This window comes from Dendroctonus ponderosae, unplaced genomic scaffold (genome assembly GCF_020466585.1).
Source record: "Dendroctonus ponderosae isolate FM_Combo_2020 unplaced genomic scaffold, Dpon_F_20191213v2 Dpon_F_20191213_22, whole genome shotgun sequence".
NCBI classification, from domain to species: Eukaryota; Metazoa; Arthropoda; class Insecta; order Coleoptera; family Curculionidae; genus Dendroctonus; species Dendroctonus ponderosae.
The window spans coordinates 60,487-77,066 of NW_026018385.1; the positions used below are offsets into that span (position 1 = coordinate 60,487).

Sequence of the window (16,580 nt, forward strand, 5' to 3'; positions counted from 1 at the left end):
CCAAAATTTGTCAATCAAGTGTTCATTCATTAAATATTTCAAAAACGAAAACGACATACGTAATTCAAGTAGGTTAACACAGACAAAACTAAAATTGCTGTTTCAAAACCGTTAAATAATCAGAACAAGCGAAATATTAGCACTTAACTGTGTGGATGACCACGTGAAAAAGCAATTTTAGTTTAGTCTGTTTTATTCCATCTCAATTATTTCTACTTATTTATATTATATACTTTTAATTTCCTTTTTAAAATATCAAGGGGGTTTGGGTTTATTTTTCATTCGCGGGTATTTTTCGACCTTTATGAATTACCTACACACTTAATACCAGATAGCAGTTTTATAGAATTTTATCTAGTGTGTATGTGCATACACGTACTTGTTTTCAATTAATATTATTTTTAACATTTTGGTCAATCTTTAATACCCTGTATTTAATGGGGAAAGCATTTTTTTAATATGATTTATAAAGTAAACTCATTCGATTTTTTGATCTGTAAAACTCCCGTTTTAAGAAGTTGGCCGCCTATGTAGGATTAAATTGAGAATACCGTTTGTTGTAGTGTTTTGTTGAGTCAAAATTACCTGTTTTTTGTTTCCTTTATTTATTGATCTTTGCAACTTTTACTTTAGAACATTTTTCGCCGTTTTGATAATCATGGCATACTTGTATAGAAAATGGCACCTAATTATTGACAAAAAATACCAGAACGTTGATCATGAATGGCTAAAATTGCGGGCAAAAATCGAAAAAAATCACATTGACCTTTTCGTCTCTCATTAACCACTGAAACCATATGTTCACTATTTTTTTTTAAATCATTTACTTTATTCAAACAAGAAATTTGCGATAAAGCATTATCCAGAATTATAGCTCAGTTGGGCGATTATTAAACATACTCTTTTACATGCCCAGTTAATTTCAAAAAATTCAGAAATACACATTTTCTTCTAACATACATGTTATTAAATTAAGTCGTCAATCAGCCCAGTTCAGTCTACAGAATTCCATGAAGCTGCTGTTCTGCATACATTTCCACCAGAAAACAGACCAAAAAATCTGCTGTAGCGGAGCACGCACTTAGAGGAAGCGATTAAATTCTCTCAATAGAAGCAGTCGTTTTGGACCAAATACATCACTTATTTCCAAGATTGACCAGGGAAGCCACTGAGATTTTCAAACCTCCAGTTAACTTCAGCAGAAAAGAAGAAGGTAGTGCGCAAAACAAGAACTGCAGGCGAGCATTGCGTTGCTCCCCGCGCGTTCCTGTTCCCCACTCTATCCCTACCACCGTTTTACGGACACAATATAGTATAAATACAGCAACAGTTCCGGCCGAAGAACCATTGGAACGCGGAAGACAACTTCGACCGTTTAATCATTTATCAATTAATCAGATCAATTTTTCAAGAAGATAAGTTTTTTAACCAAGGTTCTACTAGTTGATAAAATGTTTTTCCTGACCAAAAAAGGAAAATACCAGATTGTTAAAGTTGTAGGTTACCTTTAATAAACCATACCTACACATTGTTTAACATTCTATAAAATACATACAAAACTGTTTTGTCACTTATACTTATACATATTTGTACACAGTACAAAACAAATCCAAGCCAGTCCAAATCCCATCCCACACCCCAAATTATTTAAAGTTTTGTAATTTTATGCGTTGCTTTTAGTAATGATACTAATACATTTTTTATAGTTCAATTTTTTTAAGTGGGAAAAATTGAAGTAAATATCACGAAGGTCAAATGCTTTGTTTAGCAGATGCTGCTGTCCAAAGCATAGAAATATAAATGAGTCAATCGACTTTCATCAAATTTTATAAATTTGCTTGCTAGTAGCTTATTGAAATATTGTTTGCTTCCAATGGACTCTGCCAACATGCCCCTCAATTGATTTATATATGTATTAATTCCAATATTGATGCAAAGACACATTTCCCTTTTTTGGAGAGTTCTTCGAGTGGCATAAGAAACTATAAAGGTATCAATTAGTTGAAGCCCTTTACAAGATTTTATCAACAATTATTCGTCAATTCTTGCTCGGCTTCATCTATTTGCTACGCTGAAGAGTTGATGCAACTGCTTGTTTGAAGCTAGCACTGCTATAACTATGACAAGAACTATTATTATAATTATTAATACGGTTACAGTGACTAGTAGAGATTTTTCGCATTTCGATCTTCTTGCGCAGCAACAGTACTGTTCTCTGTAGATCCTGAAAAAAATATTTATAAATGTCTGTTAATAGCGCAAAAAATGTGCCCACAAATCAAGAAAATAAATAAAATAAAAAATATATAAATGCTTCAATAATCAAATCGCAAAACATGTTTGAGAACCGGGACTTTTGAATTAAAAAATAGCAAATTTGTTAGTTTTTAGGCTTCTAACCAAGCATTCGATAATGGGTATAGAATTTACGAGTTGTTCTTACTTTACAAGCTATACAAGTGAAAGTCTGGGATTTTTCAACATGTTCTGTTAAAATTTACAAAGTATATAAAAATTTTATTCAGGACTTTTCAGTGTTATACTCATTATGAGTGTGTTTAGTTGAGAGACAGGGTGTTCAGTTTAGAGGTTTAAAGGCAAAGTGATGGTCACTAATCACCAGGGATTAATTATGGTTGTCGCAGTGGGTCAAATAAGGTAAGTACGTTGACAAATTATTTCGAGTTGTTTGCAATTTGTTTTGATTGGAATACCAATAGTGATTCCTAGTTTGTCAAAATTTCAAAGATTAACGCACTATTAAAATGAACAAAAATCAATTTAAATTGCCGCTTTTCAAAATATTTTACTTAGAAAAATATTAAATTTGGTGTGACGTCCTTTTCTTGCACGTACAAATCATTTACGGGTCAGAAGCTAATGAAAAATGTGAAATAATTTTCGGGATCATTAATTCTGTATATTTCGATGAGATATCTTTAAAATACGAGCCATTTTCGCTTTGAGTATATTACTCAGGGGTATGAAGTACGCTATAAAAAATAATCGTTTTATTATGAACACTATAGCAAATTATATCCCTTTTTGAAACGTACATACGAATTTCGTTCTACAAAATCTACCACTTTCACTCCAGGCAATATAAATGTAACTCTTCATGGAGCTCCTGGAGCAATATTTCTTTTATCTTGCAACAAAGATAAGCAATACGATTTAACTTCAAATAGCCAAATTAATTTATATACAGGGTGATTCAAAATTTGCGTAATTCCTTTTAAGGCGTAATAGGGGTTCACTTATAGAGTACGAGAATAATATTGAAACATTTATTTTCAATAATTTCTAGAAGATATTAACTGTTTGGAACTGAAAATCCAATTTCAACTTTCTTATTAAGCATTACTTCTAAATGGTCCCATGATTGATTGGCATTATTGAATATTTCAGTATTCAGAAAGAACAATTACGATCTTTGCTTCAAATTACGAAAATTTTTGATATTAAAAAGTTCTCTTCTACAACTTTTTGATGTAAAGTCAAAGCGTCAAAGATGTTTTTGTAATTAACAGATAGTTACAGGTAGATAGCCTTTGTCAATAATTATGATATTCTTATCTTTCGCGGGTCTCAGTCAAAGTGTGAAGTAAACATTTTGAACATCGTTTATTTCATTGCGTTTCGGCGAGACTACGGCGCCATCTCGCCTAAACGTAATGAAATAAACGATGTTCAAAATTTGTACTTCACACTTTGACTGAGACCCGGGAAAGATAAGAATATCATAACAAGTACACGAAGTCAGGATAATAAATCAGAATAAATTTGTCAATAATTTGTCAAACTGCGACTTACTTTGAAGCTCCTTTCACGAATTAGCGGATATGCGATAAGTTCTCGGGAAATGCCACAGTAACATAGCAGAAGCTGTAAGAACTCACGCCAAAAAAGGGCAAGAGACACTGGAGATTTGCTACAGGAAGCTAGTGGTCGACAATATATGTTTGGGTTCCAGGCACAAAGCAACAAGTATTGACATAATTGCAGCAGAGCATTTCAGGGGTACTCAGAGCACAACAACTGACACTTTCCCGGGCACCAAACAAATACCGAGGAAGGGCTGCATTCCTACCACGTATGTAAGATACACACAGCACAAGGACACATTAAAACAATGGATTACTAAACTCCGGTACAAATTGAGCAGGAGTTAATTATCCGAGGACGAGAAGCTGCTCGATAAGAGTGGATAATAAGGAGATTACACAGGCACTAACTTGTTTGGCGTTAATGACTCAATTGTATGTTTATTTGTAAACATCAATTAGAGGTTATGAGGACAATAATTGACATTTTGAAAAAGTACGTTCCACAGTCACCGAATCCTGTTGAATTTACCGTTTATCCTTGTCTATTTTATTCTCGCTTTCTGTATTTTTACGGTTATCGGAGTTTTTAATAACTACGAAGCAACAGGTTTTAGATAATGTTAATTAGGCAGATTACCTTGAAAAAACATTGTTGCCGTCTTTCTGATATAAGTTTTTGCAAATTTCTCAGTTTTTAATTGCAATTAATTTTTTTACTGTTTTTCTGTACTTCTAAAACACCGCCAGACAACACCTCGAGAGGAATTAGGCCAATTATGAACCACCCTGTATTTATGTCACTTGTTTAAAATATTTGTTCCGATTAGTATTAGATAAAGTACAATGTAACACTCGGTTCTTATGGAAATTACTCCCTCAGGAGGTTGATCACCTCACCTATCACCAATTGAGTGATCTCTTTCGAATGATTTCTGTGAAAATGATATAATTTATTGTATTATTTAAAGAACCACCAAGCATTTAGAAGAAGCGTGTTGGTTTTACCAACGCTAAAATTGTATTTGCAAACGGTTTAACCTTTTAAATGCCCTTACAATCGGCTTATAATATCCTTGGTACTTACTCTAAACTTCTAACACTAGGAGCTCGAGAATCAGTTCTGATGCTATTATTCGCAGACTCATTTCTAATCAAATTTCCTTCTTTTCCATCGAAAGCTTTGTTGTCGAAACTGTGGGATATTTTGCTTCTGCTGCTAGCCGCACTCAATCTTGAAGCATCCGATGTTTTCCTATAATAAATAAATCGTCATTATCTTATGTGTCATTTCATAAACATTGCTACAATGTACTAATATTTATGAATGCCATGCGTAATTTAGATCGCTCATGCGATGAAATATGATGAATTAAGCGCTAAAGTAGACAATTAAATTTGTACTAGATTGCGATTAATCATGAATTTGCGTTAGGTGCTTAGAAAATTAGAACATCGCAGCTAGCTTAGTTTCTGAGCGGTTAAACAAATTTTATATTCAAATAGGCATTTCTGTTGCTAATCAGCAAATTACTTTAAGAAGATGAGACGCATCTAAAGAAAGTCATAATTATATGAAATGACTGGATATGAAATCTAGAAATTATTTCGCTGAAATCAAGATTTTTTTTCCACATCATTATCCGTTTATGTAGTGATCTCTCAGCTGGTATATGATGTTTGAAAAAACATATATCAACTATCAGATTATAGTCAGTCAACTGAAAATCTAGCCAAAATACAATACAGAGTGTGTTTCCGCTGTCTAGAATTTAAAGCTTCTTAATCCCTTTGCAATTTTCTATTTTACAAAGAATTTTGCGTAAAAATGTTTATGTTGTCATAAATAATTGATTGACATTATACATGTAACAATGTAACAATGTAGAAATGTTCACTTTCACCTTGCTTAAAAGAAAAATCACTCTTCTACATAAAAATTTCGAAAATATACATTTTCCAAAAATATTAGAACTACACCGTGACAATGAAGAAAAAAAAAAACAAATAATCCAAAGAATAAAACGTCTCAAATTTACTTACTTATGTTTATGGGAAATATTTGCCTTTATAAGTTCATGACTATTTACATATTTGTGAGTTCGCATATATTTTTTTACTATACCTGCTTACGCCTTTCGTTTCCTTTTCCACCGTAAACGAAATGCTTTTGTCATCAGTCACTTCATATTCTGGAATACTGGGCGTAACAGGTGCTTTGACTTTTTTCCGAACTTTTGAGCCATTTCCTTCTGTAATCGTGTTTCTTCTTGATGTAGTCGGTAAAGCTTCCAGAGGCGTTGCGCGTTCAGGAAGAGAAACGTTTGATCTCCTTATTCTTTGGTTCGATGAGGTGAACGGTTCTACATTTGGAGCTGGCATTGCGGAACTGAGAGATATTTGCATTTACCAAATAATAGTAAATTTAGCAGACAATACTGACAGTGGTTTAGTAAATAATGTTTCTAGGAGTTCCTGCTAGTTATAAAGTTCAAATTTCAAATCTTGTGTGTCGCCGGTTTTTCCAGATAGTGCGATTGACAAAATGAAAGATAAATCCGGTTGTGTTCTTTCCGGTTGCAGATCACTATTGTTTTAATAATCGATTTGATAAGAACGTATTAGTTTAAACATAATATGAATTACGTTTGCAGAAATTGCAAAGTATGCATGCATGTTTATAGTTCACAGGTAACAATAAGCATCAGGCAAGATAAGAGGTACAACAATATATTTAATTTACTCTGACTAAATGAGTCACTGTTCTGCTTGAAAGCACGTACATTTTAATTTGTAACATATAATTAAAAAAAAACATTTCAAACTTCTGTTAATGACTTCGCTTTATCCCTGATTAAATAATTTTGTGCTGCGTGAGCATGATATTTTCGCTTCAAGTGTTTTTCCTTTAAATGATACGAATCACATTAAAATTCTCATACATTTAAAGAAGAAATCTCCGAATGTTCTTAGGACACCGAAGAATTTGTATGCTGTCGATGTTCGATTACAATGAACTTCAACAGCAAATTGATCAGTGCCACATCGTAACACTCTAAGGACTAAAAACCAAACATTTTAGTGGTGCGAAAGAAAAGGTTTTATAAGAAACCATAAATCTGAGCTGCAAGTGCCCAGAAGAGCCAAAGCCAATCTCGGACTCTAGAAAAGTTTCCAGACTCTAAAAACTGAAAAAAAATCTGCAGTCTGTGACCACCAGTTTTATAAAAGTTTCCTAGAAGATGAAAAGTTCTATAGCGTCAGAAGCGACAAAAAATTCAGCATTAGAACTGCAAAACTTCCTTCAACTTTCGTATGAAAATATTCGTTGTTGCTAAACGACTAAATATATTTGAATTATTGAATGAAATGAACGTTAATTGCCACTGGACCAAAATGTTTTACAATAAAACACTATTTTTTGTACTATTGGCGCCCGTATAGACACAGAACAGGATATTTTTGTAGAAAAAGCCTGCCTGCCATTGATTTTTCACAAAGTGGAAAGTATTTATGGATTTTTCTCTAAAAATTGAATGACTAAGATTTTCAGTAAGAACAAAGCTCTGAAACTTCCGGTTCAAGACAATGTTTTTGAGCGAAAAATAAAATAGTTATTGAGGGCTGGTCAAAATGCTGAATTTTTGGATGCAAAGTAGATTTTTACTAATAAATGTATGCAATGTATTGATTACTAAAAGTACGTATTTCAAAATGGAAATAGTAAATAGGAAACAATTATGGAATGGATCAACATTTTGCACGCGTAAAGAATTTCAACTGTTGCGCTTTTACTCGAAATTACGCCGTCCTAAACCACAAAACTTCCCATATAATACGAAAATTGCTGTAGTAACTCTCATTTTAAAATAGGTGAAAAAACGGCCGATCCGGCCTATTATTCCTATTAAGTAGGTACGCTCGAAAAAATTATGAAATTGAATTATTTGTTGAATAAGTTGACATGAAAAAAATCTAGCTGCATGGACACCCCTGAAAATTTACTTCTTTTTATGAAAATGGAACAGTTTTCAGCTTTGTTTTTATGCTTTTTTTGCTGCTAGATACAAGTTTAAAACATCACAAGATCACAAAACTCAGGCGCAGAGTTTAAGAAGAGGCTTGGAAACTCAAAACGTATTCTAACAGAAGCAGATACAGTTTCCGAATCACCATTGAAAACTAAGGAAAACGAAAACTTGAATTTACGTAGCACATTTTCTATTATATTAAAATATAATTGAAAAACTAAAACTCAATAGCGTCAGAATAATCGATTTAAGCGATTCAAGTCTAATGACGAGCCAGGAAATGCAAAACTTCGGAAGAATTAGAAATCATCCACATAACCAAGAGCAAATAAATATTCTATCGCATCACTTTTAAAAGTGTTAACGTTCGGCGCCTAAGGGAAAGTACAAAGTTTCCTTGCCATGAAGAACTTGCGGGTTAAATAAAAAAAATACAACCAGATTTTTCCGCCGTTTTTAAACTCGAAAATCAGACGGAATATTTTATCTTTAGATTATTGCGACGATTTACTCCATTTTTGCAAAAAAATCGATTAATTGACCAAATTTTAAAAATAAACTTAACAAGTCTCTCATTGCGATAAGTTGTGCAGTGTGTACTCTCTTTAAGAAATTTAATATAAAAATTGTTACCAAATTTAGCGTCAAATTTGAGTATAGTTTTTATATTGAGTTTCATGACACTATTTTGATTTTATCAGTTTCTTGGACATGACTTAAAAAAAAGCGTTATCTTGACCTAAATTTACTATTTTTGTTGTAAAAAACCTTGAAACCTTGAAAATATATTCAGTATGAGTGATTATTTTGATATTATTTGATATCAGTGATTATTAAAATCTTTTCAATGCACTTCTTCAAAAATTACGAATTCTAGTCAGTTGAAACACAAACTAAGTAATCATTTCTATTTTGGTTGAGAGATAGTTTCAGAAGTCAATTTACTGAGAAAATTATTCATGAACGAATTGTTCGATTACTATTTGAGTGAAAAAATTGGTTTACCGATTAGGGTATTCCCGATTAAAACTTTACTGCATTGACAACGGCTAGTTATTTGACCGATGGTACGGTATGTATTTATTTATTTATTATCAGTTTATTAGTATTATTTTATTTGCAATTATTGAATTGTTCTTTAACAAAGTGAAACAGTTTGAAATTTTCCTATTTGAAAAGGTTATCAATTATTAACGTTTTTTTTAAAGCGGTGCTTGATTGCACAGTTTTTAATAAAATAAAACATAAAAAGCTTTTTGTTAACATTTTCTTCGTTTTGAGAAATGAATGAAATTCTTGCAAATATGGGCAGACATTGCAAGCCAATGGGGGAGTTTGAACATTATTTTAAACAGGGATCGCAATTTTAACGTCGCCACACATTGTTGTTTTATTTGTAACCTTTTGGATCATATAGTTAATATAATATAAAAAATATTTAATTAGATTTAGTGGTAAGTGCTCTAGTGATTTAGTTAAAGAGCTTGTAATGCTTACAGTTTTAATACATTAGACACTTCTGAGGATTTCACGAAAAAGTTGTAAAAGTATGTGAATCTCATTCCAAACGTTTGAATTGAAGATGGTCAATAGTTGATAGTATCATTCGGCAGAGCATATAACATTTTAATCAACTTCAGTTTCAAGCTAAAAACATTCGGCCATAAATAATGTGAATATTAATATTTTACAAAGCGAATCCTAATTTATTTACAAGAAAGAACACCTGTAAATTCAGCAATATAGCAATTAGGTATTGATGATATTGGATTTCTCATGGAATAATACCATTTGTATGGTATTAAATTTTTTTTATTCAGAAAACATTATACATTAATACAGTTTTTGATGGGATTGTGGGCACGTTAATATTACCCGTATTTTTAAATTTACAAACAATGGCTTCATGTAAAAGCGGTAGATTATCTCTCATTTAGTTTCCGAGTGTGTCGTTTCGTGGAAGTCTAAACTTTTTCTTCAAACATGCTTTTATCATGGTATTAAATCTTAGGTAAAATGTGTTTCATATTTGTATATAAACGCCACTGCCACCTGAACCACTTCAGTTTCAATTGCTTATATTTTTGCGGCATGGTCTGACACAAATCCTCAAGATCGTTCTGCAGTTGCTTTCTAACAATCAATCAGTATTAACTGCATTATAATCAACTTTGTTTCCTGATGGGCAATGTATAGGCGCCTGCATCTAGGTTTCTTTTATATACCTAGCTTAATACAAGACAGAATTTAAAGAGAAAGATCAAACTTAGATTCTCCAAATTCAATTTTGATACCTACAAACTTCAATAAATGGCCCGATGCATAAAATCGTGTGAATAAGATTAAATTAATTGCAATTAAATCAACAACAGAAAGTATTTCCAGATAAGGAAACAACAACAAATAAACATACTGGGTTAGGAAATAATTGCGAAACATATCTCTGGAATGAGGCGCTGGGGCTGGTATGATGCTTGAAAGATAGTCGCTTCGCGGTTTAAAATTTTACTAATTAGTTAATTATCGACAATTTACTCATATCAACATTTCGAATCCTCTTGAATCTCAATCAGAAGTCATATTCTTGAAAGTTTTTGAATATTGCCAATCTTTATCAGCAACTGATATTTATAAAATTAGCGTCTGAGTTAACAGAACAAAACTGGAAACATTGCCTAGAACGATTTTCAATTTAAATGTCTAATTATGTTAAATGCGGCATGATTTATGTAAATGTAAACAGCAACAGATTTGCATTCACCTGCTAACCATCACGTTCACATTTTCCCGCTGATCAATCAGGTATCAGGCAAATTTTCCGTGTTTGATTGTTTTGTAATTTTGCGTTATTTCAATAATAGTTTTCAGTACACTTTGCTGTTGCTCCCGACCTTCTAAACTGTTTGGAAATGTGCGACAAACTAATCGATTTCAAAGCGAAAAATCTATCAAAATAATAAACAAACTTACTTCAAGCTCCAACTTGCTCCATTCAGCAACTGATCCAATGGCTTATTATATTTAAAGATTTTTGTACATCACCACGGTTAAATAAATTTGCACAAATTTCGGATCCAGATATGTAAAAAATCTGAAATAAATGCTATATGGTAGTGAAGTGTTAATCAATTTTTATCCGGCACTTGTTGAGAGAAAAGCAAACGCAACGTCGATAAGATAAGGGAACAAGCGTCAAGTAGGAGTCAGCTCGCGGGGATAACAATATAGACTTGTACATTACCGTGAACTGCTAATAAAGATTTCGATGGGTTATTTATTGATTTGGTCCGTTCGATATTCATTTTCTATACAATCCGTAGTAAAATTGCTTTTATTGTGGCAAAACCGAGACAAACAAGGGAGGTCTGAAAGAAAGGAAGCTTGAAAGTCGGCGAAAAGGATCAAATTTATTCCTTTTAACATTTTAGATTTTGTTGAAAAGTACACAACCTATGGAAGTTTTTGCAAGTTTGCAGCGTCACATTAGTTTAAGGCTGAAAAAATGAAGCTACTTTTGTAAGCATCTCGTTAAGGCGAGAGGAATCGGCGTTGTTAGAGCATTCACGATCTTTAAGCGACGATTTCTTCCTGATTATTGCATATCATACTTGCACTTCTGTGAGTTTCTTAAGGCGAGAGGAATCGATTGAGCGCAAAATCCGCGCATGTAAAATTTTGATTTTTTGTCAAAAATGTTCTAAGGGTCGATTTTTTGAAAAAATATAAATTTAAAAATGCATTCAAATCTGCATCATTGTGATCAAAAGGAAGGGGGGAATTCAACGCACTAGTTAAAAAATACACCAGAAGATTCAGTTCCGAAATAATCGATATTTTCGGTACACTTTAGGCGTTGTTTTTCACGAGCATTCACGATTTTTAAGCGACGATTTCTTCCTCATTATTTATCCAAACACTATAAATGCACTTTTGTGAGCTTCTTGAAGCGAAATGAATCGATTGAGCGCAAAAAACACACAAGCTAAAATTTCACTTTTTGCCGAAAATTTTCTAAGGGTGGGGGTCGATTTTTTCTATCGAATCTACATCACTGTGATCTGAAGGAAGCTAGGAATGCAACGAAACTAATGGAAAAACACGCTAAAAGTTTCAGCTTCGAAATAAGCGATATTTTCAGTTCATTTTATGCGTTTTCTGAGCGTTCACGATCTTTAACCGACGACTTCTCCTTATTCTACCTATCAAGTTCATTACTATTAACTGAATTAATCGAAAGTCTCGTTTTTGGTAGAGTAGAGTAGAATAAAAGATGTAAAAGTCTACTACGCAAAACTTGATGCTCTAGATCAATTCTACTAAGTATCTATTCCTTTATGAACTTGAAAAATAAGAACAAAGTGAAAGAAAGCAGCAGACAGATCAATTAATTAATTAATATATTCGTTATTTAACTTTGTCCACTAAAATCTTCAACAATTACCGTAAATTTACACCTTACTTGTTGATATTTTTACCAAATCTCAATAGTAAGTGTATATAAATTAAATGTTAAATTAATTTGAGTGATTAAGAAATTATTTGGACCCCTGAAAAATATCCGATTGTCGGCAATGTGTCAGTTGCAATAGTTGCGTCTGGAGGAGATAATATAGGAATTTTTGGGGAATTGTAAAACGGCAATTAATTTTCATTATCCTCCAATAAATCATAGAGATAGTAGAGTTAATGGAATGTAAATATTTACGACACTATTTTTGACGCATATTTTGTGGTCTTTGAATTTAAAAAAGCGACAATCTTTTTGTTTTTCAACACATTTGCACAATGGTCGTCAGAAATTGCAATTGTTGTAATCCTGCAAATTGGCTGAACTGAACAATTTGATTAAATTGCAAGCATATCGTAATGTAATTCGCTATTTAACAACCTATCTGCCTGTATCATTTAAATTTTCAGTTACAATGACTAATAATTTTGTTCAAGTGATTCATATTTTTGTTTGACAAGTGCGAGGATTAAGATAAAATTAAAAAAAAGCAGTTAGTATTAAGGATTGTGAAATTCTGTTATTTATTTATATAAATCTAAAGGTCACGTTGCCACTTTATCGAATTGAAAGCTTAGTGCACTAATTCCATTAGGCTGAAGCAAAACAACACATGGAAACAGTGAACAGACTTTAGGGAATGCGGAATAGTTGGGCGTATCAAAATTTAAATGTGATTATTAAATTTCTTCTCACAGTATTATATTTTTGTTCAGTGAATGGATTGCTGTATTTATTCAATTTAATTAATGTAGCATCGTATAAAACTAATGTACGGAATTATGCAAAAAATGCGCTAAAAATGACGATTTTGTTGAAATACTGATTTCACTGGTGTTTTAGCTGTGTGGCATCAGTCACCTTTATAGCGTGAATCGTCAATTTAAAATTTGCAAAACTATCTGTTTCACGAACAATTATTGTGCAATCTATATTCAAGTCTTGGCTTTCCGATTTTCACTCGGGTTTTCCATGTTTTAGTGCAAAGTAACACGCATGCTAAAACCCCAGGAAACAAATGTATCCAGAAAGAACTATCGAATCGTTTCCACCAAATCCAGGGGTTCAACCCTTAGACACGATTTGGCGATTACCAAAATTGTTTTCCCCCCGTTTCGGATTTGCCAAACTTTGTATTGATTAACTGGAAAATGACTGTGAAAATACAGGCTTGCCTTACTAAACGCCCCGGTGTGTTTTAAAGTTTTTTGCATCTTAATTATGCATTTAAAGGTAACGAGTTGTATCCAACCGTAAGAAGCCGAATGTAAAATGAGTGGAAAAATCTATGGAACTGATCATAGTTGATCGTTTACTTAACCGAACCGTCTATTATTAATTTAATGAACACTTTCGAAGGGAACTGGATATATCGTTAACTTTATCGAGAAAATCATTAAAGTTTCAAAACGTTTTTTGCCTTTTTAGCAGCCTTGATAATTAATAGTTTCGATATTGTTCAAATACTTTCTAAATAAATTGATACGTATGAACCAAAAAAACAACAATAGACTAAATTGCATTTTTAATAGAATTAAAAGGAACGAAAACACTTTTAGGAATAATTTCACACAACTGTATGAGATTTCGTTAAATCGCTTTTACCGATTATTTTAGCTTTGTCATGGCGATCAAACTACTGTCGTTAGCTTTGTGAAATAAACAATATTACCTTCATATACATTTTAATTTTACGTATATTCATATCATATTAAATTGCTATCTAGAAACAACACAATTTCTTCTATAGTTTTAACTATTTTTTTCAATGTGATGATTGGTTTAATGAAACTTTTCAATATCACTAAAATAAAAATATTAATTATTATTAGTATTACGACCTACACGACATTTTTGTGCAATTATGTATTATTTGTCATTATACATATTACAGGTAAATTATTGAATAATTAAGAAGTTCAGCAAAATGAAACGATTAATTTAACTTTCTAATCTAACCGGAAACGCAACTAAAATATTCAGGTCTATACCAATTTGGAAACGATTTATCTACGATTTTCCTAATGTTGCTTAATAAAATATTGATCTCCAAACTGATGTAACGGAACAAGGAAAATAGTACATTATTTATCCCAGATATTTTGATATGAATTGCAAAAAATTCAATTTATCTTCAGATTTTTCGAATATCAATTATCTTTGTCGATGTCTAATGTATTAGTTAAAATATGGCATATGCATTCTACTTAACTATCATTAGAATATATTTTTTAATATCGGTTGAAGACAATGTTAAAAATAATGAAATTTATTCAGTTATTTTTGAATCCAAGACCAGTAAAGCAAAATTTCCATATTGAGCCTCTAAAAGCCACTAGTCCTTGGGAAATCGCTGGGCGGGAAACTCATTTTCCGGATCTCTGTTTTGTCCGCCCACAGCTTCTGAGCAGAGCAACTCGAGCCGTCGATTGCTGAGCTTTAGAAAGGCATTCACACTCTCAATTCTAGACAATCAAGAGGTTTTTTGAGTTGAGCGTATTGAACTTATTTATTGGCTTAGAAAATTCGGAGTCGGTTTGTGTTATAAAACGTATTTTACGGCGAAAGGGTGGGTTGTATAAAAGCGGTAAGTGCGTTAGTTGATGTTAAGCTCAATAGTGACTTTAATCTGGTTAAAAAGCTCAATATTAATAATTTTTGAAAAGCATTTCGATGTAGTGGAAACTTACTTCTTGTGTAATTGTTATGCGTGCGAAAAATTATTGTATTAACTTATCGCTTCTGTTGTAGTAAAGGTGTACAGTAGTAATAGGCAGATACACTTTTAAACATATTTTTGAAATTCAATTAGGCAGTTCCGGATAAAATATTGTTTGCAGATGTTTTTTTTAAGGCGCAATAAAAATTAATTATCTCTGCCAGATTGGACCGTAGGTTAATAGTACTTTGACTTGAGATATTTTTGTTTCAATTTTTACCAGTTGAAGTTTTTCACTTGGATAAAAATAAACATAAAAATATTTTTCCAACTCGACTGACTCGCTCACATTTAATTTGTTAATCATAAATCATCAACGTCGTTCAGTTTGGATTTTCCAGCCTAAAAATATCATGTCGCGTACAATAATTAAATTTAGTAATGTGTAGTGTCCGTCAACAATTAAAACGGCTGAAATATATCTAAGTATAATTGTGTAGCGCAATAACATTTATCCAATGTGAGAGGCAAAATTTGCACTCACTTATGTTCAAATGTTCATTTAAAAAAATGCGGAAGTTGCAAATTTTTAGCAGCCTTTTCTCTCAAAAATGAATGACAAAAATTAACAGAATGGAAATGAAACTTCAGTTCGTGATCAAATTCTAATTTAAGCAATAAATAAACTTTAAAACCAATGATTACTATTAAACAATAATAATATAACTACATTTTTTGTTTCAGGTTTATAATGTGACATTTCAAATAACGTTCAGATTTTGCAACTATGGCCCAATTTGTCACCCACATTCAGCCCACGCTGATAGAAGCGTCTCATCATCATATTCCTCATCCTCATCACCATAAGGAGCACCATGAAAAACATGATAAGCATCACAAAGAGCACGAGAAGCAACATAAAGAATATGATAAACATCACAAAGAACTCGAAAAATATAAGGAAGTTATTGAACATCAACAATGCAGTAAGGATCATTCGTTGAAAGAGAAACTTTCCAGCAAGATATATTTGCCTGTTGTGGGTGAGTTATTAGTGGTTTTAGACCCGTTCATTGAAAAAAGCATGGGTGCAAAACCATGCAGAGCAGAAGAACCGATCTTTTAATGGGTTTTGGTTTACTTTGCTTTTATAAAACATAAACTAAATAGTTTACTTTCCATTATCAGTTGCCAGCTTTCGGATTGGCAAGCTCAATGGCTCTAAAGTGCTGCTCTCAAATAAACTGTCTGCAGGAGGGAATAAATCCTCGTTAAGACATTTTATCGATTTCCTCGCATAATAGGGTGCATCTGACACAGCAGAGCCAGACTAAACATTCTGTATCTTGTAGCTTTTAGAATTCATTGGCTTTATCTGTTTTTTTGTACAAACTTCCCATAGTAGACTTCGGACGTTATAAAGAGCGCGTCATTTTCTCTCAAATAATCCTGGTTTTGCCAATTTCATTTTAGATTTAATTCTGTTCGAATGAGTTTCTATTTAATAGGTTTTCTTTTGCTGTTTTCATTTATTGGATTCGGTTGGATCGTTAAATTTC

The 16,580-nt window shown here is 32.3% G+C and overlaps 2 protein-coding genes across 4 annotated transcripts in view; one reads left to right on the forward strand and one right to left on the reverse strand.

Annotated features, from left to right (window-relative positions):
* Nucleotides 1-1,485: 1,485 nt before the first annotated feature.
* LOC109534525 lies at nucleotides 1,486-11,172 on the reverse strand. Of its 2 annotated transcripts, none has more exons than XM_019900253.2 (4): nucleotides 10,826-11,172; nucleotides 5,950-6,213; nucleotides 4,912-5,079; nucleotides 1,486-2,224 (listed from the first exon to the last, which is right to left on the reverse strand). In XM_019900253.2, exons 2-4 carry the CDS (start codon nucleotides 6,204-6,206, stop codon nucleotides 2,056-2,058), a joined length of 594 nt encoding a protein of 197 aa, XP_019755812.1. In that variant the 5' UTR covers nucleotides 6,207-6,213; nucleotides 10,826-11,172; the 3' UTR covers nucleotides 1,486-2,055. The 2 variants fall into 2 exon arrangements, with proteins under 2 accessions (XP_019755812.1, XP_019755811.1); XM_019900252.2 differs by lacking the exon at nucleotides 10,826-11,172 and adding an exon at nucleotides 10,617-10,796.
* A 3,603-nt stretch (nucleotides 11,173-14,775) lies between these two features.
* Nucleotides 14,776-16,580, forward strand: part of LOC109534489 (ankyrin-3) — a 71,841-nt gene continuing 70,036 nt past the window's right edge. Inside the window, exons 1-2 of one of the 2 annotated variants that reach the window (XM_048664396.1) lie at nucleotides 14,776-14,949; nucleotides 15,766-16,064. In XM_048664396.1, the coding sequence (XP_048520353.1) occupies nucleotides 15,809-16,064 (256 nt within the window). In that variant the 5' untranslated portion in view covers nucleotides 14,776-14,949; nucleotides 15,766-15,808. The remainder of the gene's footprint in view (nucleotides 14,950-15,765; nucleotides 16,065-16,580) is intronic. The other variant, XM_019900192.2, reaches the window with a different exon arrangement.

What these genes read in the sequence shown, in the direction of transcription:
- LOC109534525 (XM_019900252.2), bottom strand. An exon ending in GAAACGAAAGGCGTAAGCAG is followed by an intron (nt 5,080 to 5,949) that starts GTATAGTAAAAA and finishes TATTTATTATAG; the next exon opens with GAAAACATCGGATGCTTCAA. An exon ending in CCTAGTGTTAGAAGTTTAGA is followed by an intron (nt 2,225 to 4,911) that starts GTAAGTACCAAG and finishes TATTTTTTTCAG; the next exon opens with GATCTACAGAGAACAGTACT.